Genomic DNA, 27,915 nt, shown 5'->3' with positions numbered 1-27,915 from the left:
CGGGGTGTCAGTCTGACACCCTGCATCTCCGATCTCGGTAAAGAGCCTCCGGCGGAGACTTTACCACGTGATCAGCCGTGTCCAACCACGGCTGATCACGATGTAAACAGGAAGAGCCGTCGATGGCTCTTCCTCACTCGCGTCTGACAGACGCGAGTAGAGGATAGCCGATCGGCGGCTCTCCTGACAGGGGGGGTTAGCGCTGATTGTTTATCAGCGCAGCCCCCCCTCGGATCGCCACCCTGGAGCACCAGGGATGCCCACCCTGGAGCACCAGGGTGGGCAAAAAAAAAAAAAAAGTCTAAAAAAAAAGTCTAAAAAAAAAAAAAGCATAAAGAAAAAAGATGCCAGTCAGTGCCCACAAATGGGCACTGACTGGCAACCTGGCAAAAAATAAGTGCTGCCACCCCAGTGTCCATCAGCGCCACCCCAGTGTCCATCAGCGCCACCCCAGTGTCCATCAGTGCCACCCCACAGTGCCCATCCATGCCCAGTGCCCACCTATCAGTGCCCATCTGTGCCACCCATAAGTATCCATCAGTGCCGCCCATCTGTGCCACTTATGAGTGCCCATCTGTGCCGCCCATGAGTGCCCAGTGCCGCCTATGTGTGCCCATCAGTGCCGCCTATGTGTGCCCATCAGTGCCGCCTATGTGCCCATCAGTGCCGCCTATGTGTGCCCATCAGTGCCGCCTATGTGTGCCCATCAGTGCCGCCTATGTGTGCCCATCAGTGCCGCCTATGTGTGCCCATCAGTGCCGCCTATGTGTGCCCATCAGTGCCGCCTATGTGTGCCCATCAGTGTCGCATACCAGCGCCGCCAATCAGTGCCACCTCATCTGTGCCCGTCAGTACTACCTCATCGATGTCCATCAGTGCCATCTCATCGGTGCCCATTAGTGCCGCCATATCAGTGCCCGTAATTGAAAGAGAAAACTTATTTACAAAAAAATTAACAGAAAAAAATAAAAACGTAATTTTTTTTCCAAATTTTCAGCCTTTTTTTAGTTGTTGCGCAAAAAAAAAAAAAATCGCAGAGGTGATCGAATACCACCAAAAGAAAGCTCTATTTGTGGGGAAAAAAGGACGCCAATTTTGTTTGGGTACAGTGTAGCATGACCGCGCAATTGCCATTCAAAGTGCGACAGTGCTGAAAGCTGAAAATTGGCTTGGGCGGGAAGCTGCGTAAGTACCTGGTATGGAAGTGGTTAATCTTGACAAAGTGGGAATTAGCCTTCCTTTAGGAGTGACTAGGCAGAAAGTGTTAACTTCAAAGCTTAACAGCCCCGCCCAGGGGTGGTCCTACTGGCTATATCCCCTCAGCCTGCACCAAGCAGTTCAGTTCGTAGCAAGCAAAAAAAAAAAAAAAAAAAAAAAAAAAAGAGGGGTGGGTGCTGTGTCCGTCCATTAACTCAGAGAAAAGGATTTTACAGCGAGTATAAAATCCAATTTTCTCTTTCGTTCATGGACGGACACAGCCTTAATCTTGACAAAGTGTGATGTCCCCAATCAGTGTCAAAATGAGGGGTGGGAACAGCATAAAATTAAACTTCACCCCAAAACAAAACAGAGCTCCTCAACTGAGGAGTTGCAACTCTAAACAGCCGCCTGCAAAACTTTGCGGCCGAAGAAGCATCCGAAGATGCACTCACATCAACTTGTAAAGTTTAGTGAAAGTGTGACCGTGCAACCAGGTCACCGCCTTACACACCTGGGAAACAGATGCTTCATGTCAGAAAGTCCAAGAGGCACCATTGCCTTGGTCAAATGCATCATGACAGGGAGGCGCCCGACCCTTTATAGCGCAAGCCTGATCGGGATCTGTCGGATCCACCTCGAAATGGTGGCCGATGAGACCAGCCACCGAAACAGTGAGTCTAACCTCCGGATGGCGCAGAAACAGGCAAGTATCTTCTCGGAGCTCGGACAATGTCCAAGGAATGCCACGTCGTATCCTTAGGATTCGACGGATGAGGACACAAGGATGGCAGTACAATGTCTTCCTTGAGATGGAAGGTCGAAATGACCTTGGGAAGAAAAAGAAGGCTGCGGCCGCAGCATCACCTTGTGGAAGATCAGATAGGGAGCCTTTCATGACAAGGCTGCCAACTCAGAACCCGTCTTAACTGACATAACAGCCACCAAAAGGACCACTTTCTGAGAAAGTATCAACAAGGGAACTTCCCTAATGTTCTCAAATTCAGTTTTTTGAGGTACCTAGAGGTCATGCCATTAAGGCCATTGACTGTAAAGCAGGATGACGTATGGGACCTTGCAACAGCAGGTACGCTCATAGCAGTAGACGCCAAGGGAGGTCTGCTATTCAAATCCCCACGGAGGTAGTGGAGGACGGACCAGAGGGGCCGCATGCCGAACCCCCTGTACAAAACGTTCTCACTAGAGAGTGAGCCGCCAGGGGTCGTTGAAAAAAAAGACAGTCAGGGCAGATATCTGCCCCCTAATTGTACTTATAGCTAATTTTTGGTCCGGCCCACACTGTAATTAGCAATTCGGATCCCCTCTGTCTCCACTCTGCGAAGCAGATGGGGAGGAAGCTTTAGGAGGAGGGAAGGCATAGGTTAGAAGGTACTGACTCCATAGTGCTACCAACGCATCTGTCGGGTCTGCCCATGGGCCTCCTGACCTGGCCACAAACCTCAATACCTTCCGATTGAGTCGAGACGCTAGGAGATCTACGTTTGGCGTGCCCCATCTTGGGCAAAGGAGCTGAAACACATCCGGTTTGCAGAGACCATTCTCCTTGGTCCAGCATCTGGCGACCTCTCGACGCTGCAGCCGAGCTTCTTGTTCCTCTTTGATGGTTGACATATGCCACTGCCGTGGCGTTGTCCGACTGGATCCTGACTGGACGCCCTTGTAGCCTCTGAGACCATGTGGAGAGGCACAGCCTGATCGCCCGAAGTTCCAGGACATTGATCGGCAAGTGGGAATCCTCCGGGGACCAGCGACCCTGGGTCGACTGAACCCCCCAGACTCCCCCCCCCCAACCGTTAAGGTTGGCATTCGTTGTGATGACTATCCAGTGAAGGGGAAGGAACGACTTCCCGGACAGAAGTGCCGGTGAGGTCAGCCACCAAACTAGGGAGGTGCTAACCAGGTGGCTCACCTGGATTTGATAATCCAGGGATGATGGGCACTTGTCCCATCTGGACAGAATTTCCTTCTGTAGCACTTGCGTGTGAGATTGCGCATATGGTACTGCCTCAAAGGAGGCCACCATGAGGCCCAGGACTTGCATGCAAAAGCGGAGTGATGACCATTTCTGGGATGTCAACTGCCGCACCACAGCCCGGAGGGTCTGCAATTTTTCCACAGGGAAGAAAACCTTTGCCTCTGATGAGTCCAGAATCAACCCCAGATATACTAGGCATTGAGTCGGTACCATTACCGACTTCTGATAGTTCAGTACCCAACCAAAGTGTCTGAGGGTTTGACAGGTTATAGAAACGCTCACCTCTAATTCTGAGGCTGAACCGGCCCTCAGAAGCAGGTCGTGCAAGTAGCCCACGATAGCGATGCCACGTTGTCTTAGTAGGGCGAGAATTGGGGCAAGCACCTTAGTGAACACCCTTGGTGCTGATGCCAGGCCAAAGGGGAGAGCCACAAATTGGTAGTGGTCTTCCCTGACCGCAAAGCGCAGATGTCTCTGATGCTTTGTGCATATGGGGATGTGTAAATAGGCATCCCTGATGTCGAAGGATGCCAGAAAGTCCCCCAGCTGGAGGGCAGTGACAACAGAGCGAACGGATTCCATGCAGAAACCTTGTACCTTCACAAAGCAATTGAGGGCACTGAGGTCCAGAATTGGGCGAACGCCCTCCTTCTTTGGTACTATGAACAGATTTGAGTAAAACCCCTGAAACCGTTCCTGTACTGGGACAGGAATAACCACCCCGCATTTCAGCAGGTCTTGAACTGCCCCAAATAGGGTTTCCCGATGAGTCGGTTGTAGCTGGAGGGAAAAAAAAAAAATCTATCTTGTACCCTGAAGACACTACTTTGCAAACCCACCGGTCGGGGGACCTGAGATGTCCACCAGGTCACGAATTTGCGAAGACGTCCCCCCACCCGAGAGATGGGTGGGGGCAAACCTTCATGCGGACGTAGCTTTGTCTGCAGGTTTGTGAAACCAGAGATGTCTCTGTCCCTGAGCAGGCACTTTATCGGCATGTGGTCTTTTACCCACTGTACTGGGTGGACGAAAAAAAACGCTTGTGTGCGGTAAAGAAGGGCCCTTGCCTACGGTGTGGCTCCTTCCCCTTTTTGGACTGTGGGAGCAGTGTGCTCTTACCTCCTGTAGCATCTTTAATTATGTAATCCAGGGAAGCTCCAAAAAGTCTGGTCGCCCTTAAAGGGCAAGTCCATCAGGGCTTTCTTGGAAGATTGGTCGGCGGACCAAATCTTTAACCAAAGTAGACGGCGTAACACCACTGCCTGACTTGAAGCCCTGGCCAGCAGAGAAATAGTGCCCAAGGCTGATTCGCAAACGAATTTTAGGCCTTGTACTAGTTGGTCAGCTAGGGCTACCTCGTTCGGGGAAGCCTGGCGTGCTTGTAACCCATTGAGCAGCATCTTTGCCCATTCCGTGAGTGTCTGAGACACCAGGGCCCCAACTATGGTTGGGTGTACCGTCAAACCCACTACCGTGTACAGGTTGTGCGTGATCGCCTCAGCCTTCTTTTCCGCAGGGTCTTTGAAGGCGGGGAGGGTCCACTATCGGAGGCGAGGTCCATTTAAAAAAAAAAAAAACTCTTCAAGAGGGTAACGTAGATTTTTAGGGACTGAAAAAACCTTCTGTGGTTTATCCCACTCCTTGTATAAAAGTTTGTCTAAATAAGACACACAAGGTAACACCTTAGCAGTACGGGTCACCTTACGGAACCCAAAGGGGACTGGCACGTCTGCTGCTTCTGCAGACCCCTCTATTTTTTGAGTATCTTGCACTGCGGTGATAAGGTTACTTACTAGAGCCCTATCCGCATCCTCAGCTACCTCAGAGCCAGGGTCATGAGCGCTAGCTGGACCCCGCATCAAGAGTTGTTCCCAGAAGATGGCGGGGGAGGGGGCGCTTTCTAGCCCCCGTTCTCCCACACGCTGCTTCCACCTTGGCCATGAAGGCATCTAGGATTGCCGAGATAGCGTCCACCGATACATCGGGTGCAGGGGCATCAATTGACAGCTCCGGTGTCTTAGGGGAAAAAAGCGTCTGCTTCTGACGCCATGCTGTCCACACACCTGACACAGGGACTCCCAAACAAGTAACCCACCACTCCTGGCTGCAGCAGAGATGAGGGGTTTCCCCCCCAGAAGACTCACCACCCAGGAAGCGTAGTAGGTTTAGCTAGCAGAGCTGCTTCCTGCAGAGTGTGTCTGTCGATCTGTGCTCTCCAAAGCTGGTATCGAAGGCCGTTTGTGGGGCTGCTATTTTTGTCAATCTTTCAGACTGCTCAGTCAGCAGCGTGTATCTGTTCATCTGACGTTTTTAAATGGTCTGGTAAAATGGCTGCCGATCTGACACTAGAGGCCAACAGGGCAGAAAACCACAGTGCAGCAGAGTAATGCAGCAGTCAGTGCACATCAGCAGAAATCACCAGAAAAATGGCTGAAGAGTGTCGCTAGAGGCCAATACAGAGGCAGCTACAAGAAAATAGCCGCCAGTGCAAGTCAAGAAATACAGCATGGACACACCAAACATGGCCACCGACAGCATGGAGCAGGACACACAGGTAAGCAGAATCTCTTATGCAGCTTTATACACTGATTTAGTGACTTATGGTTCCCCAAGTGAAGCTCCCCAGAGGAACCCCTGCCCAGCAGATAGCTCAGAGAGTCTAAGGAGGAGGTAAGGCCCTTTACTCACCTCTCCAATAATGCCCAGCTCTGTCTTCCTCCTGAAGCAGGGGATTACTACTTACCCTTCCTTAGGGTTGTGCTGGAAGCATCCTAGACAGACCATCTCCCGCAGGGTAACAGAGGTGACTGTCGGCCCGGCTGCTGCGACTCGGCCCTAAAGACCGGTCATATGCGTGCCCTGGAGCGTCTAGCTCACTGGCCACCTGTAGAGCGATGGCCGAAACTGGGGGGGGGCTACAAGGATCTGGGATCCAGCCTGTCGCCCAGTCGGCAGTTGATCAAAGATCACAGTAAAAAAAATACCAAAAATCCAAAGTAGATTTGAAATAAAGCTTCCAGGCCTATGGACCCGAAGGGAGCCATGTCTTCTCCTTAACTAGGCAGAAGAAAAAAAAAACTGAACTGCTTGGTGCAGGCTGAGGGGATATAGCCAGTAGGACCGCCCCCTGGGCAGGGCTGTTCAGCTTTGAAGTTAACACTTTCTGCCTAGTCACTCCTAAAGGAAGCCCAATTCCCACTTTGTCAAGATTAAGGCTGTGCCCGTCCATGAACGAAAGAGAAAATTGTGTAAAAATGCAAAGCTATTTAGTTCCATAATAAACTGAAGAGCAGATGATACATTAAAATGCCCTATGTTTGTGGCAGTAGCAACTTCATATTTTATTTTTTCCCTTTCTCTTAACTGCTAGCATGTGTGAATGGCTGACCAAACACTAAGAACCCAGGGACTGGTTTCATAAACCAGTACAAAGATGTGAAAAGGACAAAAAAGCACAGCAAGCAATCAGGTTCAAGTATGATCCGTTTTATAGGTATTATACATGTCAGCAACAGCAGCTTCTGTATTTCTCTATATACTTTTCCTTTAACAAATTGCTTTCAAACAACAAGTAGACATTGTAGCTTTACGTTAGTGATATTTAACAGCTGGCAGAACTTTCAATGCAAAACTATTGACAGCTTTCAGTTTTGAATGTAAAAAAAATAAACAGTCTGGAAGTTAAACTAGGATCAGAGGTTTTTCCTGCAAAAAAAGAAAAACAGTAGACAAGGTGGCCGACAGTTACACTGACCGCCTAATTACACATTCCCTGCGGTATGGCCCTCTCCTCCCCACCCTCCTGCGGTGTCTCTCCACTCATGATGATGTCACAATCATGTGATCACCAGATGTCACACAGATGTTCTGAGGTTATCTGTGAATATGGGAAGTGAAGATGCTTGGTATAGGTTCTGATGAAATCGCTGTAGCAAATGAGAAGGCTAAAAACAAATGAATCCCTGCTTTCTTCTTACATGTAGTGGAACTAAAAAAAGTCTACACACATTGGCATCCTGAGTACCTTGTAAAGGCTTTTGTTCTGCCTTAAAGGAGTTGTAAAGGAAAACATTTTTTTTGCTCAAATGACTGTTTACAGGGTATAGAGACATAATAGTTAACTGATTCCTTTTAAAAACGATTAAAAATAGATACAAATAAATCATATAATGTACCTATAGTTTCAGTTTTGTTTTTGAATGTTATCCTGCCTCTGTGCTGTATAGAGCCATAGAGAAGTGATGGTTTGGAAAACGAAACTAGAAGCTCCCAGTACTGTGGTCCTCAGGAAACAGACAACCAGGAGGTGTCCAGAACAGAGCAGAATTACAGCAACATCAGAGCAAAAACAATGAGGACATGAAACCAGGACTGTAGTAAGGTAAAGGAAGCTATTTAGCTAAAAAAAAAAAATTCCTTTAGTGACCATTTAAAAAAGGGGTTGTAAAGGTTTGTTTTTTATTTTCTAAATAGGTTCCTTTAAAACTATTGCATTGTTGGTTCACTTACCTTTTCCTTCGATTTCCCTTCTAAATGTTTTTTTTTCCTTTGTCTGAATTTCTCACTTCCTGTTCCTCCTCAGTAAGCTGTTCTGGCTGATTAACCCCCAGCCAGAATGGCTCGGATGATGGTGGAAAGCTTACCGAGGAAAAACAGTGAGAAATTCAGACAAAGAAAAAAAACATTTAGAAGGGAAAAGGGCAAATGAACCAACAATGCACTAGCTTAAAAAGGAACCTATTTAAAAAATAAACAAACCTTTACAACCCCTTTAATATCACTGCTAAAGAGACAATTATTTAATCCGCCAATTAATGCATCCCTCCCTTTTCTGACAACCAATCTATTAAATATTTAAGTGATGTAATTTAGGCATGTGAACCACAATGCTACACATACACATAAATCTTCATGGCTGCCACTTCCAAGGTCTGTTCTATAACACCGTCACTGCAAACAGCCCACTGCTCTGATACAAAAGATCACTTAATGCGATTGCCCCCAGGACTAGGGTCCATTTATTAAGGGGGCTTTGGTCTCAATAGCTCCAGCGAGACTGTCCCACCTGTTCCTATTGCACAGGGTATATTATACCCCCCAAAAATTGTTCACACTAGGGTGGAGGCAAAACAATGAATGCCCAAGATGTGGAGGTAAAGGAGATTTCCTGCATATGGTATGGAGGTGCCCAAAGCTCTACAGCTATTGGGTGGAGATAACAGAGGATTAATAGGGTTTTTGGGTCTTCCCTCGACCCAGTGGCGCTGACCTGCCTGCTAGGATGCATGGAGGACAATCAAGTTCCACCTGGCAACCTGGAAGCAATATTAAGATGCCTTTTTCAGGCACGCAAGATAATAGCTCAAAAATGGCAAGCACATGCCCCCCCCGTCCGTAGAAAATTGGGTAGCGACCATTAACCTAACCATTTCCAGTGAGAGAGTGTCCTTTACCAGACAAGGGAACTATGGTAAATTTGTGAGACTCTGGGGACCCTGGATGAGGGCTGCGGGAGATCCCTCCTAGGGGGACATAGGGGCGGAGATGCCCTTGTCCATCAGGATTTCATCTCCTCTGACAACAAGGGATAACCACAGCCCAACTGCCCAACCGTTCTCAATGGGGAGACCCCTGGGGGAGGGGCCTTGTTAGAAGGCTTGTCAGCCAGACTTTTCTCGTCAATGACTATTGGAGGTAGCGAGGTCACTAGACCGACCCGTCCACTTCCTAGGTAAGGAAACGAAGAGGGTGGCACGCTCCTTAGGATAGGGGGAGGGAGGGGGGGGGGGGAGACACAAGGGAATAGACACTGGGATGAAGAGTAGAAGGAAATCAGCTTTTCTTCTCTATTTTTTGTGTGTTAATAGCAATTGTATACTCTCTCCTTATGGTACAAGGAGGTTGTTGTCTATACTGTTACTTTGCAACAATGTTAACTGTACCTGTCAATTACTGAATTAAGAAAAACAAATAAAAACGAATGATTATAAAAAAAAAAAAAGGGGTCTTCAGTAAGCGCTCTATAACCAATTGCTACCAATATGAGAGCAGGACTTTCATAGTTTGAATCCGACTATGGCCACTGCCAGTACATTTTTTCCTTCTAGTACTTGGCTGCTGCCAATACTGCATGTTTTTCACACCTCTTTACAGAAGGCAAAATAAGAGGCTTCTTTTAAGCTCTGCCAATGAAAGTTGTGCTTTTACCTGGACATCTGGAAATATGCACAAAGTACCACGGCTGAGAAATGTAGAGTTTGGGCGACATTGCTAGTCTATTTAAAATAAATTAATTATAAAAGGAAATACATAGTCTGTTGTTGATCTCACTTCCCAAAGATTGTAATTGTCTGGGCTTTATACAAGTATCCTTTCAGTTCAATGCTGGTTCAGCACAAAAATATGGTTCAGGTATTCGGACTTTAAATGCTGCATACATTTGCAAATCAGTGATGCAAAGTGTTAAAAATAGGAATAGCCAGACAGGATTTTCAGGATGTCAACAATGGCAACCCACTTAAAATCACAGATGTCCCCCTGTGTCAGCCACGTTGGCCTTCCAACCGGACGCCCGTCGGGCTTGGTCGTGGCGACTAAACGAATCCTTATTGGACGATGAGGTGGCTGTCGCGGGAGTGAAGGAGGTTTTGACTAACTATTTGAGAAAACACCACGGAAGGAATGAGTAAGGGCATTGTATGGGAGGGCCATAAGGCGGTAGTGAGGGGTGAATTGATCTCCCAGGGATCTAGACTAAAAAAGGCCCAGCAGGCGGACTTTAACAGGGTGCTACAGGCCCTCCAAACGGCTGAACTTCGGCATAAGCATACCGGCGGCCCGGAGGCTCTGCGGGAGCTGACTGACCTGAGGGAATTGTTTTTGCGCTTGTTAGACCGACAGGCACGTAAACAAATACGCTACATGTCGCATAAATATTATGAGCACGGTAATAAATGTGGCCGTATGCTCGCCAGGGCACTCAGGAAGAAGCGTGCACAAATGTTGATACATAAGCTATGCCTACCCTCTGGGCTGCTGGCGGTCAGGTCCTCCCAAATAGCCTCTGGGTTCCGTGAATATTATGCCTCCCTGTATGACTTGGGTTCGACGCGCCCCCCGGGACCGATGACTCGAGACTCGCTGACATACGTGACTATCCGACGGCGTCTGGCCTTCCCTCGTTGACGGACGAACAGGCCACCCAATTAGAATCCCCCATCACCCCTACGGAGATAGAGGCTACGGTGAAGTCTTTGCCCAATGGCAAGAGCCCCGGCCCCGACGGATTCACCAAAGCCTACTATAAAAGATTCCTGCCACTGCTGTCTGGGTCGATGTGTGTTTATTTCAACTCCATAGCAGAAGGCAGTGCCATCCCCAGTGAAGCGTTGTTAGCCCATATTTCAGTCATCCCCAAAGATGGGAAGGACCCGACCCAGCCCCAAAGTTACAGACCCATATCCCTCCTGAATGTGGATGTCAAAATCCTAGCAAAGATTCTCGCCACCAGACTGAAACACCTGATCCCGTTAATTGTTCACCCTGACCAGACGGGGTTTGTTGCGGGCCGGGAGGCCCGAGACAACTCTGTCAGAGCAATTCAGCTCATTCACTGGGCACGTGTCACCGCCGACTCTCCCCCGTATCTTATCCTCTCCACAGACGCGGAGAAGGCTTTCGATCAGGTGGATTGGAGCTATCTTCAGGCCGTGCTGGAAACTATGGGTCTCCGTGCACATATGCTGACTTGGATTATGGCGCTGTACTCGGACCCAAGTGCCCAGGTGAAGGTTAATGGATTCCTTTCCCAAAGATTCCCGATCAGAAATGGCACGAGGCAGGGGTGTCCGCTGTCGCCCATCTTGTTTGCCCTGGTGCTTGAGCCTTTCTTGCGCACCGTCCGGGCAAATGTCGACATCAAAGGACTGACGGTGGGCCACACTGAGCACAAGCTTTCGGCGTATGCTGACGACGTGCTGTTTCACTTGACGGAGCCCCTGATCTCGTTGCCAAATCTGTTGCGTGAAATCAACCATTTTGGATCCCTCTCAAATTTTAAGGTCAATTATTCAAAGTCTGAAATACTCCCTATCCAGATCTCGTCCTCACTGGCTGACCGGCTACAGACTGCTTTCCCGTTCACTTGGGCAAAGTCCTCCCTGAAATATCTAGGTGTCCAATTGACGGATAGATGTGATACCCTTTACGCAGCCAACTTCCCCCCCTTGCTAGCCACAGTGAAAAATGACCTGGCCACTTGGACTAAGACGGCCTTTACCTGGCTGGGGAGGTTGGCTGTAGTGAAGATGAATATCCTGCCACGTATCCTGTTTTATATGCAGATGTTGCCCATGTCCCTTCCTAAGGTTTTTTTCACTCGGGTGTCCAGCCTGATCTCTAAATTTATTTGGAACGACCGGAAGCCGAGAATTGCGCTTCGGTTGCTTACACGCCCGAGAGAGGTGGGGGGCCTGGGTCTCCCTGATATTCAGAGATACCACAGGGCGATTATCCTACAGCGAATACTCAATTGGCGTTTTCACGCTGCCACCAAGGTTTGGGTTCCCATGGAAAAGTGCATGGCGGGTAGGAACCTCTCTTACGCCCCTTGGCTGTCCCGGGGGGATAGGGGACTGTCGGACGCGGTTTCCCCACTGACGATCCAGACTTTGAGGATCTGGGACCGGCTCAATGCTAGGTTGGCGTTGGCCCCTCCCGTGTCCTCTCTGGCCCCATTGGGCGGTTTCCTGTGGTTCCCACCGGGGGAGCAGGCGGGTTTCTTCGGGTCATGGGTGGACGACAGTAATGCTAGCTGTGGTAAACTGTTACGAGACGGTAAGCTTCTACCCCTGGAGATGCTTAGGGGGCGGCACGGGTCCTTTCCCATGGACTTCTGGCGCTACAGACAGCTTCATCACTTTTTTGAGACCCACAGGGACTTGATCAGGGACACCTCTACACTCACAGCTTTTGAACGCCTCTTTATTGAAGAGGAGCCGATTCCCCACATGATCTCTGAACTCTACCGCCTGCTTAGCTTTGCGACCCCCACGCGGAAACCCGCTTTTGTCCGGACCTGGGAACGAGACTTGGACACGACTTTTACCCCCGGCCAGCTGACGCAACTATACCAATTCACCCGATCTAGCTCCATTGACTCCAAGACCCAAGAAACAAACTATAAACTGCTGTCACGTTGGTACCGGGTGCCTGCGGACTTGGCCACAGGGGTACGCTCTTACATATCTGGTGGGACTGCCCAGTGATAAGGCCTTTCTGGTTGGATGTACAGTCCCAGATTAAGGACATACTGGATCTGGACGTCCCTTTCTCCCCGACTCACTTTCTGTTGCACATTCCTCCCATGCCGGCGAGCCAGTATAAACGCAGTCTGCTGCCTCATCTTTTGAACGCAGCAAAACGGCTACTTCCAATATATTGGAAGCGCCCACAGGTTCCCAGCAGGGAGGAGTGGGTTCGCAAGGTTGATGAGATACGGGAGGCAGAGGACTGGATTGCCACTTGTAGGAATACCCGGGAGCGTTACTCTAGCACCTGGTCAGCCTGGACGACGTATTTCTTGGACTCGAGACTTGTCTCCTCCAGTTTGGTTGTGGCATTATTGGAGTTAGCAGACCCCTCCCTTAAGCAAAGACCTCGGGCCCCATAACCTGCAGCCCTGCCTTTGGTTGAGCCGCTTTGCACTTCTTGAGTGTCGTTTACTTTTAGTTGTTATCATTACGTGGAGGAGGTGGCAAGTGGCGCGGGGGAGGAGCTGGATGTCTGGTCTCAGGTACGTTCCTTCTAACTCTATTTATTTTCCTTTTCTCTTTTCCTTTTCTCTTTTCCTTTCCCTGCCTTTTCTTCCTGCTTTTCCCCTTATCTCCCCTCTTTTCCCTATGGTCCCCCCCTTGGGGCCTAGGGACGTTGTGTTGACACTGGGGGCCCTGGTGGCTGGTGGGCTGGGGGTCCTGGCTGGTCGGACGGACTCGGCGACCGGCTCCCGGGGGGCAGCCTGACCTCCCCTGAGGTTGGGCACTTGTTTTGCCGCCCCGGGGCTGGCCTGTCGATCGCGGTGGGGGTCGGTGTGGGTTGCTGCGGGGAGGGAGGCAAGTTGGAGGTCCTTGGAGGCCCCCCTTTCTTCGTGCGCGCCCGGCCGGCTTTCCTTCATAACCTGCACAGTGTAAGTGGTTTAATTGTTGTCCGTCGGATCGGCCTCCGGTCCCTGGCCCCTCCCTGGAGCGCCGGGGAATCCCCCTTTTTTTATTACCTGGTTAGATGATTGTGTGCCACCTCTATATTTTAAGCCACAAACTTATGTGTACTGTATAGGGGAGGTGGCCCTCGTCTTGGGACCGCTACCTGGTTCCCCAGTTCATTAGTGATAATGGTAAAGCTACCAAGTCCCGGGGAGACTATGTGCCCCCCCTGTTTTTCTTTTTTGTTTCTTGTTTCTTTCTGCATTCCTGTTATGTTGGTAAATATGAAAACGGATGGCTTATTGTCTGATGTGAGATGCTTATGACAACACATGTTGTGATGTAATACCATGCCGTCCACAAATAAAGATTTTTACAAAAAAAAAAAAAAAAAAAAAAAAAAAAATCACAGATGTCCTGATCTTTCCTCACTTTATACCCCCCCCCCCCCCCCCCCCAAAAAAAAAGTACTGGCTAGGAAACCTGTACTAATATGAATATGTATTTGAAATGAGGGCAGGGGGCACTAGATACACAAAGTTAAATTATTAATATTAAACAAATTATCTGTTTTTGCAAAAAGCGTTAATATGCAAAAAATTGTGATAAATAAATTGAATAAGTCCCGTGAAGTAATCATCTACTCGCTGAAAAACTCCATAGTGCAAGTGAAGTATACAATAGTCTAACTATTTCCCATCAGTGGGATTTATTTGAACAGTCCTTGAATAATAAAGTGCTGTGTGCTTCAAATCCACTGAATAAAGTGTCCACCTTCACCAGCTATAGGATGTTCACCCAACTGTGCTCAGAATAAGGATGGCACCTTACCAACAGTTGGGTGAACATCCTATAGCTGGTGAAGGTGGACACTTTATTCAGTGGATTTAAAGCACACAGCACTTTATTATTCAAGGACTGTTTAACTATTTCCCTTCAGTGGGATTTATTGGACTATTGTATACTTCACTTGCACTATGGAGTTTTTCAGCGTGTAGCTGATTACTTCAAGGGACTTCATCAATTATTTATCACTATTGTTTTGCATATTAACGTGTTTTGCACATACATATAATTTGTTTAGTATTAATTATTTAACTTTGTGTATCTAGCGCCCCCTGCCCTCGTTTCACATTGTATACATCTCAGATAACACAGATTTTTTAGGGGGGCAGCTTATCATTACATTTTTTATTTTATTTTCATTTATACACCCAGTTTGGAGTGAGATTTACCCATTTCCAATATGAATATGTAGGCGACTTGTCCTACTGAATATGCCAATTGCTTGGCTGTTCTGGCTTTATTACTTTCTAAGCCACTGACCTGAGAACAACCATACACGAAGACAAGGACACTCAGAACAGAACTTTACAATTACAGAAGCCATTAAATCACAATGTCTGCCAGACAAATACGATTTTAAAAATAAATGATCAGAAACCGTATCCTACATACCGCCTATAGCACAGGTTGGTAAAGTCAAGCTTCAGAACTGTTATCAGTAAATGGTAAAGTACCATCACATCACATGAGATAAGATTAGTAACACAAAAATCTGACTGTTTGAGATAATAAGATGATAAACAACCTAGCGTCCCAGAGGTAAAGAAATACTAGAAATCTTCTGGCTTGCTAAGAACTGTCTGATCCTTAAATCTGTTGCCAGAGATTTAATCAGCCGACGCACAAAATATTTCTAATGTAGAACCGATTAAAAAAAAAAAAAAAAAGTTCTTTAAAGCGGGGGTTCACCAGAAAAAAATGTTTTAAAATTAGATTGAGGCCAATTACGGGAAGCACAATCGGGTGTTTTTTTTTTAAAATCAATGCAGTACTTACCGTTTTAGAGATAGATGTTCTCCGCCACTTCCGGGTATGGTCTTCGGGACTGGGCATTCCTATTTGATTGACAGCCTTCCGACCTTCGCATACAGTGCGTCCAGAGTTGCCGAAAGAAGCCGAACGCCGGTGCGGCTCTATACGGCGCCTGCGCACCGACATTCGGCTACTTTCGGCAACTTGTGACGCGCTGTATGCGACGGTCGGAAGGCTGTCAATCAAATAGGAATGCCCAGTCCCGCAGACCATAACCAGAAGCAGCGGAGAACATCTCTCTAAAACGGTAAGTACTGCATTGATTTAAAAAAAAAAAAAAAAACAACACCCGATTGTGCTTCCCGTAATTAGCCTCAATCCAATGTTAAAAATGTGTTTTTCGGGTGAACCCCCGCTTTAAGTGAACCTGTTCTTTGCCTTTTGGCCTCTATACCAGCCTATTTCCTATTCCCGTCCCTTTACTCTTCTGTTGCTCCGTTCTAACCATGTGGGTGAGAACAGCCCTGTTTTAAGCTTTCCACAACTTGGAGTTTATACAAGGCTGAGGGCTGTTTCCCATAGCTGTCAATTTCCCCGGGAAACTCAGGAGACACACAGTTAAGAGTCCTCTACTTGGTCTCCTGGTAGTCAAGTGAACTCCGATTACCTACTCTCCCAAAGACCCCTTGCCCCAACATGAAAGCAAGAGAGGTGATCCAATGGTGCCCCAACTTTTTTAGTTGCTCCCAGCAACTGTAAACAGTGGTGAGGAGAAAAGAGAAGGCTCACAGCAGCCAACATTAGAGAGAACCTGTTGCTACCCCCTGCACTGCCAAATCAGAGGGGTCCCACTGAAGAGAACCAAAGCAACATATTTAACAAGACCGCTGTAAAAAATGTTTGGTGCTTGCAGTCATGTTGCAGCTGCTTAGTACATCACAGAACCATCAGGAACTTTCTAAAAGCCACGAAATATGTCAAATGTTCAAATGGTACAAAGGGAAATATGTCTGTGCTCACAAGCTCTGCGTATATCCATAGGCCATATAAGCATGCAAAATCAAAAACCATGCACATGAAGGCTATTCACGCTAGCATTTTTTGTTTTAAATGCCTAGAATTGGTTATGAGCATTTTTCTGTTCCTAGAAGCTAAATAGCGTTATCCTAGGTGTCCATGCAACCTACTTTCGGCTATTAGCACTCTGAGCTTCAGCATCTAGGAGCAGGAAGTTTTTTTTTAGCAGAAAAACATGTTGAATGCTCCTAAAAATGCTATCAACAGCTTTTTTCCCCCAAATGTACTGCAAAAACAACGGAATAAAATGTTACTGCTCCTCAAAGCTTCTAAAAAGCTATTAAAATGCTAGTAGAAGCTAGAACAAATATGCCATTAGCATTTTTTCTAGCTTTTTTTGAGCTAGTGAAAAATGCCAGTGTGCATGGTGCCTACTGTTTTAATAGCTAGAGACAAAACTGCATGTACAATAAAGTGACTTGATCAGGGCATAGCATCAGGAATACAACCACCACCCCCAATTATAAACCAGATCACACCAACAGATGGTGGAAACATTCTTGTAGAGAGGTTAGCAGAAATAATAACCCCTGAAGTGGACCCTGCAAGAACCATGTTGAAGCAATCTACAAAAACATCTTAGAATGTGGGAACTGGAGGACCAAAGCTGTACCCCAGTTTTGTGAAGTATCTAGCCTGGGACTGGAAGTTCTTCATATGACCAAAATAAAAAACTTCTCCGTTTCCACACTCTGGGAACTTTGTTGCAGGTTCCTTTTACCATGGTTCCTGTAGTGTCCATTTCAGAAGTTCTCTGCCAACATCTTTACTTTAATGAAGAAAAAAGCACCCAAGAGTTGCTGGGACTGTGATGTGAGATAATACAAAGTAATGAAATGGAGCAAGAGAACTCAATGGCTCAGATTAAGCTGCTCATAGCAGACAAGGCTATCTTAATGGAAGCGGCGCCAGACCGAAAAGGAAGAAAAAAAAAAAAGTTCTTTATACAGTATTAAAAACAGTCAATGCATTTCAGTGATCAGAGAACCACATTAGGCCCTTTACACACAGGGCAGGCTCCGTTGGAGTTCACCAGCTCAGTGGGGAATCAGTTTACTGATCCCTGCGGAGCAGGTAGATGGCTGGTCGGTGCCCACTCTGCTTATGCAGAGTGGACACAGCCCACACTCCTCTACTGCCTGTCTGTTTACTGCAATCTGATCTGCCAGACAGATGGTGAACGCATCCCTATCCATCCGTTTTTAGTGGACAGGATCAGATCGGTCCACCCACCCGTATTAAAGGGCTCTTAGGGCTTCAGTTAAAGTCCAGGCTCTAACCAACCAAGCTTAAAATGGCTCCAACCACTCTCCTGTTCCAACAACTGTGTAGAAGGAACACTCTTATACTTGCAATCTCTCAGCCTGCATTCACACCTAGGCGACAAGTAACGCCGCGTACGCGGCGTATTTTGCCGCGATTCGTTTAACTTTTTTTTTTTTTAACAAATAATTTCCATTGCTGTCTATGGTCGAACGCCAATGCCGCCTGAAAAAAAGGGTCCGGGACTTGTTTTCAGGTGGCAGGCGTACGGCGTTTCGGCGTGAACCATCTCATAGACAGCAATGGAAATTCGCCCCTCCAGCGTATCGAGCGTCGGGCGTTTTGTCGCCAAGATGTGAATGGAGCCTTAGGGTGCTGTAATCCAGTCTCGTGATCGTCTCCCAGCAGTGGCTTTAGGGGGAGGGACAGCCGACAACTGATGTCCCATTACCACCCAGGCATGCCACCCATTTTCAGGGCTCTCTCCCCTGAAGCCAGCTGCTAGGGAAAGCGTGTGACTTGACCACAACACTCTCAGAATAGGCAAGTATATGCATCTTCCTTCTATAGGGTAGGTAGAATGGGAGTTAGAAGAGGGAGGGAGCAGTGTTATGCTTAGTTAGAGCTTGGACTTCCACTTTCAAATAATAACTTTCAAATGGATTCGAAATATAGCTTTCCTGCACTATTCCATGTAGGGAACCCATTTGCTAGACCAGGAAAGTCACTGGCAAGCAGTATCTGCCAAAGCAATCAAGAACCTTGATCTCGATTGCTCCCACAGATAATGCTGGCCAGTGACTCTCCTGACTGACCAATTAGCTTCCTTACATTAGATTCATACAGAAAGCTATATTGTTTAGTCCATTCAAGGTGAAGAGGGTTATTTCTCCGACTATTTTTGATATTTCACAAAATACTTTATTTGAAAGGGTGCAAATACATGGGCCCAAAGGCCTGACATTATATAAAAGCATGGTAACTACAATTATTAGTAATATCCATTTGCAAAAACATCACTTATAATGAAAGCATGTGAAGTCCAAAGACCTCAACAGGGATGGACGCCATGTCTCTATGGCCAGGATTTCAAAGGCCTTCGAGAAAGTCAAACTATTTTTAACAATACAAAATATGTGTTGACCTCAAGTCTTAAAACAAGAGGAAAAGGGCAGGAAGAAGCCCAGAAGCCAAGGAAAGAGTGATTCACAAATGGCAAGATCTGGAGCATGTAAAACGATTGGTGTATAGGTGCACCTAGAAGGCCGACAATCGAGCTGGCAGCCTCAGTTGTAAAAGTCAATTAGTCTGACCATAGAAAGAAAGAAAGAAAAACAAATAAGAAAAGGGAGTAAAAAAAAAAAAAAAAAAGGGGGGGGGGGGTAGAAAGAAAAAGTGAGTAGAGGGAGGGGCCTGGTTGGGAAAGGGGGATATCCCCCCACTATCCACCCAATGACCCCTCTGCTGCAAGAGTCTGGAAATCTTTAGGCCAGGTGTGCGAATGTAAAAAACAAATATATGAATTTGGATTTTATCCTTTGGTCTGCCGCTTCTTCTGTTAGTGCATGTTCTTTTCTGGTAACCTCTCTTCTCTAGGCCAGCTACCCAACAAGTGTGTCTTCAGGAACGGCTGGTTTACTATTGGGGAGGTCAGTTCTGGTGATATGCCCTGACCAAGTCACTATATTGTAAGCATTTTTACCTTTCACCTATAAAAAAAGTTCATCTGCATGCTCGGGTGCACTTTGTGTTTATATTTTTAGCAAAGGCAATGTGTGGCTCCACTTACTTTATTACTACAGCATAAACAGCTTAGCCATCAGACATGTTTTAGGGTGCACTGGCCACCTGACTCCTGAGACTTGTCTAGCTCAGGTAGATTTTATTTTTTTATCTTACATAATAAGCATTTTCCATTTGTCCTTCTAAAATGAAATGGTTTAGCATGACAACAGCTAGGTTTTGTAACAAGTAAGAAGTTACAGCAAAGCATTATGGGACAATGCCAGCACATGTGTGAGTGGACATCTGGTACGCATTGTGGTATTCCAAGAAAAAGCCGTTCTGGAAGATCTGTGCCAGCTGAATACAACCTGTTCTGCTCAGGCTAGGACACGGCAGAGTTAATATAGCAGTGGGCTACATTCCTCTCGGAAATTAGATGGTTACAGACAAAGCTCTGTGCTTGGAGTAACACTGTATTGACATTTCTACACACAGCTGATGACCATTGCAAACAAATGCTTCCTGCAGTTGTCAGGGAAACTGGGAAAGGTTCACTTACACGAGCATGGTGAAAGGGGGACAAGATGTACAGCTCTCCAACTGATGAGTGTGAGAAAGAGAGAGAAAGATCGGAGCAAGTCAATTAGAAAAGGAAAAGGCCAAGAACAAGACTTGGTTCACACAGCATTCCCTGAGCCAAATACATATCAACCCTTCTGCATAGTCTGGAAAATAACGGCACAGACAATTTACTGCACACTACAGAGCTAAATGGAAACAATTGCATTGCAGCATTCTTTGCACACCAAAAAAGTCCTGTACACACAGTACCCCCATATACATGTAGCACCCCCTTACTTTCAGTATGGGCACTACGTTAAAGTTAGTGGGGAATGAGTGAGAGAGAGACTTGTAAAGCGCAACACATGCAAACTGAATCGCCTCTGGGCGCTGTATCCATTTCATGGGTAAGGAACCCCTTGACCTCAGAAGAGATGGGTTTTAATCCTTCTCCTGAAGGCCAAGTGGTCCGACTCCAGTCAGATGGTGGTTGGTAGTGCATTCCACAGCCGAGGTCCCTGGACTGCAAATCTTAGATCTCCTTTGGACTTGTATCTGGCTTTGGGTATCTGGAGGAGGTTTTGATTGGTGGATCGCAGATTGCGATTGGGGTTATGGGCTTTTATTTTTTCGCATAGATATTGGGGGGCGTTTCCTTGAATACACTTATGTATTAGGCAGAGTGCCTTGAAAGTGATTCTGTCTTTTACTGGCAACCAATGAAGGGATCTCAGTGAAGGTGAGATTGATTCCCATGTTTTTTTTCCAGTCACTAGTCGAGCGGCCGTATTTTGAACGACTTGCAGACGAGTGATTTGGTATTTGGGGAGTCCTAGATAGAGGGCATTTGCGTAGTCGAGTCTGGAATTGATGATTGTTCCCACCACGACTGCAATGTCCTCTTTCGGGATAAAGGGCGTGAGTCTGCGTAGTAGGCGCAGCAGATGGTGGGATCCGCTGAATACTGACCCTATTTGTGCATCCATTGTCATGTAGGTATCGAAAATGACTCCGAGACTTTTGACTTTGGTGCTAGGGGTGATAGTTTTACCTAGAATGGGCGGGGGAGTCCATGTTGACGCGGGGTCATTTTTCCAGTTAGCATGAAACAGGAGAAGTTCTGTTTTCGACCCATTGAGCTTAAGATAACTGTTTGTCATCCAGTTATCTATTAGAGTGAGGCATTTCTAGTCCAAGAGAATGATCCTTTTTGTTGCAGATGCGTAAATACAGTTGTGTGTCGTCTGCATAGGAGTGGTATGGAGATGTTATTTTGCTCCCATTCATAATTTGTAAAATTTGGGCTGCTGTCATTCCTGAACTGTCTTGTAGGTCAGTCTGCGCTCCAGGGGTGCCAATCCCACCCCTGGGCGACAGTTGGCACTAGAGGGGTTCTGGCAGAGCCACTTTTCCCCAGCAGCCAATTGGAGGAGTTCTCCCTCGAGGGGCATGCTGGGGGAAAGTATATCTGTGGCAGACGCCATATTTCTTGGTTCTTCGCGGGTTCCAGGTGTGGCACCCACCTTTAGGGGGTGCGCATCCAACGGACCCCGGCGATATGGCCTACCAGGCCGGGGTCGCATGCTACGCGGAGCTCGATGCTGCTGAAAGGGGCCCTAGTGATTTACTGGGTCCCCAACTCTATTGAAGATATCACAAGCTATGTGCTGTGCGGTGGGGGATCGGCTCAAGGAAAACCAGGAGGCAGGTTATCTGAGGGGCTTGAACGAACCATCAGGGATCTGGTGACCGGGACATTGACAGGTACACTTCAACTGTCACACGGTGACCGTAACCTAATCTACTGGGAGGATTCGCTCAATCCATTTAGCTCATCCAAGTACTAGGCCTGTGGCAGAGGTCCCTAGAGCCAGGTCTGTGGCAGAGACCTGTTCCTCCCAGCAACCTTAAAGTGGCGCTTCGGCTGCCAGGCTCGTAGCAGGAGTCTGTCCGGAGGCACTTCACCCACTCTGGCTAGAGTGGCGACTAACTGTGAAAGCAGGACTGCTTTCTTCTCATCCAAAAGCCTGATACTGCAAAGTTCCTTTACCTCATCAGCCTTTCCTATCTACCTCTTATGGTTGTTGGTCGTGTTCGGCCGAGAAATAAAGCATTCAGAAAACCTTTATTTGCTGACTGCACATTCGCTTACTAATCTACTCATCAACTTCACCCCTAGACAACGGTAAGAGGTAACTTAATATGCCGATCCCACAAACAACCAGCGGCTCCTGAGGGGGTAGCGATACATACAGACAGATCCCAGAGAACCGAACATTAGCTGTACACAGAGCCCAACTCATTCGGCACGCCCAGCATTTTAGTAGACCCAGAACATTCCCTGCACATCAACAGCATCCAGTACACACATCATTTCATACACACCAATAGATCCCACACAGAACATCCCCTGCATATCAATAGAGTGAATTACACAAAAAAAATTCTCAGCATACATCCCAGTAGGATCCAATACACCAGTACCAATTTCCCAGTATACCAATATAATCCAGTACACAGCATTTCCAGCACACCAACAGAATCCAGTACACAGCATTTCCAGCACACCAACAGAATCCAGTACATAGATCGTTTCTTGCACAGCGACAGAACCCAATACACAGCATTTCCTGAACACCAATAGAACCCAGTACATGGTGCATTCCCTGGACACCAGTAGAACCCAGTACATGGAGCATTCTCTGGGACACAAAGCATCCGCTGCACACAGATCTAGCACACAGCATTCCATAGATACAGACACACTAAACAGAAATTAGTACACACAGCTTTCCATACACCCAGAGAGCAGAGTACACACACAGCATGCCCTTTACTTTTAGGAAAGGACGTATACATAACATCTGCATAGCCAGCAATAGGTGGAAAGTGACAGAGATAAGAACACATGGCACTTTTCTCTAAATAAAATCAATAACTTCTGTACAAAAGCACTTCCTATACATCCTAAAACCCACTACATACCCTAGTTCTTGTGTAGTACCAAAATCTAGTGCACAAATTATTCCCTGTACATCAACAAAGCAAAGGACATGCTGTATTATTTGTACAATACAATCCGTATACACGTTTCCTGTATATTACACTGATCAGGAACATATATATATATATATATATATATATATATATATATACAAAATTCCAGGCAAACCATTAAAACCGCAAGCACAGTTTGAGATTAGGCATCACTAATATAGCTTAGTGCACACATTTCCTACATACCAGCAGGTCAACGAATACACAACATTCTCTACCAGGTATTCTCTTTTACAGCTTATTTGACAGCATTTTATTTAAATAATGGCAGCTTAATATACACAGCATTATACCAACATATAGCTAGTATAAAAATAAATTGTGGCAAACCACATTACCTGTACACTGATAGAGCTTCCTGGCTTGAGTAATATCCCCAACACTAAGTCTTGTTCTCTGTCCTATCGATGGCTTAACTCCATTAACTTCATATTTAGGTAGAATTGTGTCAAGGAAAATCCCTCTGTTAAAAAAGAAAAAACCCAAAGAATGCGTGAACAACAGTACAGCCACAGGCCATGGACAGCTTTATTACAAAGGTTTAATGAACAATCTTCAAGTGTTCCGTCAAGATGGGGTTGTGATCCATCAAGTGGAAACAGTAATTGGTAAAGACACTATGTCTCATGAATTCCAAATATTCCCTTACCTAGAGAAAGTATTCTTGGCATAGTGCATTATGCTGTCAAAATCATAGGTCTCTCCCAAAGATTCCACCTCTTCTTGCTCCATTTTCAGGAAGTTATACTCCTGTCCTGAGGAAATAACAGTCAATCAGATATAAAACACAGGGATCCTCTGGAATTCTTAACTGCCAAGACGTAGCCACACTATTTGGACACACCCTCGAGGAGTCTTGGTCATAAATTTACCCTATATTCTCAATGTCCTTGCTTGAATATTATTCAAATCTATGATCAGACCGTTTTGATATCTGATCTGCAAAATGTGCTACATGTACTGTCTATTTTCCTGGAAGAAGCATGCAGATCAGGAATGTCAGAGTAAAGTCATAACTCCTAATCTGCATGATGAGACTCAAAGTACTTTCCCACATTCTGACAATTTCAATAACTGCTGGGAAAACATTTTAATCAAAGCCAGTTATGCCTAGAATTATGCAAAATAGGATTTTTTTCCCCCAAACATTACAGTTGTGCAGGCTTACTTAGAAACGTTTATATTTAAAACGCAAGTTCTGCCCAAAACTTTTTTTGTTTTGAGGGGGGAGGATGAGGAAAGGATGAGAACCTCTGTTGGGTTTTCACTGCTACCCGAGGCTCTGATAGAGAGATTTCCATTTAGAGTCGGTTCACACTGGGGCGACTTGGGATCCGACTTGAGGTCGCCTCAAGTCGTCCCAAGTCGCGCTGTAGAGAAAAACAATGTAAGTGAATGGGAGCAGTGTTAATACACACTACTTAAGCTCCGACTTCAGAAGAAGTTCCTGTACTACTTCAATCCGACCTGTAGGCGATTTGTACCCATTGATTTCAATGGAAGTCGCCACGAAGTCTGATCACTGTCTTAACTGAAGCGACTTTCCAGGAAGATAACATACATTTCTCAGGCAAACCTCTCCCTCCCCTCCCTTCCCTAGAGCTGATTGTTGTTCGATTGGCCACTGGAAAGTCTCCTGTCCTGGAGACGACTTCAAGTCGTGTTGTAAATCGCCCCAGATCGCCCTGTGGTTTATGCTCAAGTCGTGTCGGAGTCGCCTCTGAAAGTCGCGCTGGAAGTCGTGTCGCCGTAGTGTGAAACGACTAACTGTCCAAGTGACAGCAATAAAAAAAACAGAAAGGGATCTAGCCTTCCTCCATTCTACTAAACAAAAAAAAACAAAAAAGGCATTTTTATTTTTGTCTTTGTTGGCATTGGAGATTTTTCCTTAATTCCTTTATCGTGAAAACTATTGTCAGAAGACAGCATGTGCTTGGAAATTTCTAAGGCCAGCCGTAGACTGTTGCAGAAAACCATAGGCTGCAGGAAAGAAAGTCACTCTATTCCCCTCCATCAATGCAGTCAGTGTTGGTGGGGTGATTCCTTCCGTGGAGCTTTTGTGCTCGTGGCTATAGCCACTGGCAATAAAATTTGCAAGACAATCCATCAGGCTGGTTGCACCCAAGCTGACCAACAAGGGTACAATCAGCGTGCCCATAAATGGTTTGAATCTTGGCTGCTCCCTGCTGAACAGGCTGAGAGTCGAACAGTCTATGGCTGGCTTAGGAGAGCCCCGAATAGCAGTAAATGCCCAACAGAACTAAAAAAGTTTTGGCTGTGCATAAACTTCAGCCTTCTTAATAGTGTCTACTGACAACACCAGAGCTGGAAGTCAGAACTAACAAGCTCCCATGAGGATTGACAGTTGCTGCCTTTTCACAAATCATCATCTCTACATGTACGTATTTAGGCTATGGTGCTGCGTCAGTGCACATGACACCAACTGTTAGTCTTCAAAAGGTCAGAGATATTCTTTAAGTAAGGCTAAACAAGGGGACAAATATAAAAAGGTTCCCAAAGTAAACCTACATAATGAATACATAATCAACTTACAGTACATGTAAACCCAATTGTGTCCATTTATTTTAAGGTTGAATAGTACTAAATGCACATCTTTCAGAACTGGAGCTGTCCTTTTTTTTACTTGCCAATACCAGCTACCAAAAGCTCACAAAAATGCCCTGGGCCCTGGGGACCATCTTCTCAAGTACCCGGTTGGATGTTATCGCGGATGATGGTGACGTGATGATCCCGGTCCGGTCTTGTATGTTCATGCCAGAATCCAATGACGTGACCCAACTCATGAACCACAATGCCAAACTTGTCACAGTTCTTTCCAATAGAAATGGCTTGAGGTCCTCCTCCACGACGCCCAACGTAGGAGCAGCACCTGCACGCAAGATGACAATTTAGGAGGAACAAGAAAAAGAGTAAATACTCTGAGAACTGAAAAAAAAAAAATTAAAACCACACAGCATTTTGATTTGTATGTGAAATGCTACATTACCCGCAAGGCCTATATGTGAAAACAATGTAACTGTCCTCATCGGTTCGCTCTAGAAACGTGACACAAGTATGCTTCTCCCAGTGGCGCATCGCTTGCCGAAATATTGCCTTCTGACTGCCTGTGACATGGAAGATCAATATATTAAAAAAAGATGATAAAAACAGGGCAAGGAGGACTTCGTAAGTTTTATGAAATTTAAAAAATAGATCATCAAAATGACAGAATGACAAAAGGGTATAAAAAGCTTAAACAGATAAAGTAGTTAGGGCTTTTATGTTAAGGTAGAGTTATTGACAGACCTGTGAAATTTCCACTGACAACGTAAGGAATAATCCCATGTGGCCACACGCGTTCTGGTCGAGAGGTTGCAGCTCGCCTGCCACGGGAGACTCTTCTGTCTGTACGTGCACGGCGTCCTGTCCTTGACAATGTGCCATTCCTTGCAGGTCTGGATACTGGGGAACAGAAGAGGAAAGAATGGGATAAGTTTCTTATACATCGCATCTATAAGGTATACTGTACGAGTAGCAGAGAATATAAAAAAAAATTAAATAAAAAATAGGAGAGAGTGTGTGCATATTTGTTTTTATATCCCTATCGATTTTAAATACACTGGAGAATCCCCTTTCTGTTCAACCTCAGAGTAAAAAGCACCCTCACCCCTATGTGCGCGCTCCCCTAATGTGATGCTCAATGCCTGGGGGCTGGTTCAGCAGGCCTAATCATGGTCACAGTGAGGTAGCCAGAGGAAGGCACGGTATGGACTTTACAAATAGTGACCATCATAATGCGGCTTTTAGTAAATCCAACTTCAATTCCTCCAGGTAGTGTTGGAGAGGGGTAACAATACATAGTCAGGTCAAATTCAAAGGTCTCACCGTCAAAGCCCTGTAATAAACAAGTCCTTTTGCAGGACTAATGTATAAAGAAAAAAAAAAAAAAAGCATCTATTACTCCTAACAGATTCCTTAAGTCTAGATCAGATTAGTAGTTTTCAAGCTCTGGACCAGGGGCCAGATGTGGCCCTTTGGACACTATTTCTCCCACTGATACAAGGCATAATTCCTACCACTGACTCCAACAACCCACTGACACCAATAATGGGGCATTATTTATGCCCCTGGTACCAACAGTGGGCCACGATTCCTACCAAAGACACCAATGATGGGGCACTATTCCTTCTACCAATACCATTGATGGGTCCTTTACTCCCAATTCCCAAAGTCCAGTCTTTTCAAAGTCTGAGGCCAGGTTCACACCTATGCGAATTGAGTGCGGCTTAAACTGCATCCAATTCGCAGGACATTTCAAAATACATTGTTTTCAATGAGGCTGGTTCACATATGTGCGATGCATCCGCACTGCGCATTGCCTCCAAACCGTGTGCGGGTTTTTATGTCTTGCGGTGCGGCTCAGGTGCGAATTCAGTCCCATTATCTTCTATGGGTACCAGGGCTTTGGAGTCGGTAGATAAATGTTCCGACTCCTCAGTTTTATGTACTTCCGACTCCGACTCCTCTGTATTAATATGCGAATGTATTTTATACATTCCTTGAGGGAAAGAAACACAACCTACCACAGGACTACTGGCTGGGAATCCAACAGTTTACTGTATTGCACAGTTTAAGCAAAAGACAAACACAATGAAAACAAAGTTTTTTTTATTCTAAAACATGATTTTCCTAGGAGAATCCCATAGTCATGTTTAAAGTTTAAGCTAACAATCGGAGTTTACAAGTTTTTATAGCCTTAGCTAAATGACAGCAGTTTTTCCAAATGGTTTACAGCTTCAGTCTTGAACTATTGGCCCTCCATTCCCTTCACTTATACAAGTGTCTCACTCTCTAGTCCTGCAAAAAACATATTTATTTAATCCCTTATCAGTGAGAGGCTAGGTTACACATGGACGCTGCGTTCCCTGTAAAAGCAGAACACAACACTATGGAAAGTATAAGTATTGCAGCTCCTAATTGTGCGTTGCGTGCCATATAGTGAAGCACATGAAAAGCATGCTT

General features: G+C 46.1%; 1 protein-coding gene across 2 annotated transcripts in view; it reads right to left on the bottom strand.

Moving 5' to 3' along the window:
* Window positions 1-27,915, bottom strand: part of BMP1 (bone morphogenetic protein 1) — a 142,303-nt gene that overhangs the window by 47,495 nt on the left and 66,893 nt on the right. For both annotated transcript variants that reach the window (XM_040346152.1, XM_040346153.1), the window contains exons 3-7: window positions 26,200-26,355; window positions 25,901-26,018; window positions 25,605-25,783; window positions 23,543-23,648; window positions 23,232-23,356 (exon numbers count right to left, since the gene is read on the bottom strand). In XM_040346152.1, coding sequence (XP_040202086.1) covers window positions 23,232-23,356; window positions 23,543-23,648; window positions 25,605-25,783; window positions 25,901-26,018; window positions 26,200-26,355 — 684 coding nt within the window. The remainder of the gene's footprint in view (window positions 1-23,231; window positions 23,357-23,542; window positions 23,649-25,604; window positions 25,784-25,900; window positions 26,019-26,199; window positions 26,356-27,915) is intronic.

The sequence above is a fragment of the Rana temporaria genome, chromosome 3 (genome assembly GCF_905171775.1).
Source record: "Rana temporaria chromosome 3, aRanTem1.1, whole genome shotgun sequence".
Classification (NCBI taxonomy): domain Eukaryota; kingdom Metazoa; phylum Chordata; class Amphibia; order Anura; family Ranidae; genus Rana; species Rana temporaria.
This window is presented reverse-complemented; position numbering and strand designations above follow the sequence as displayed.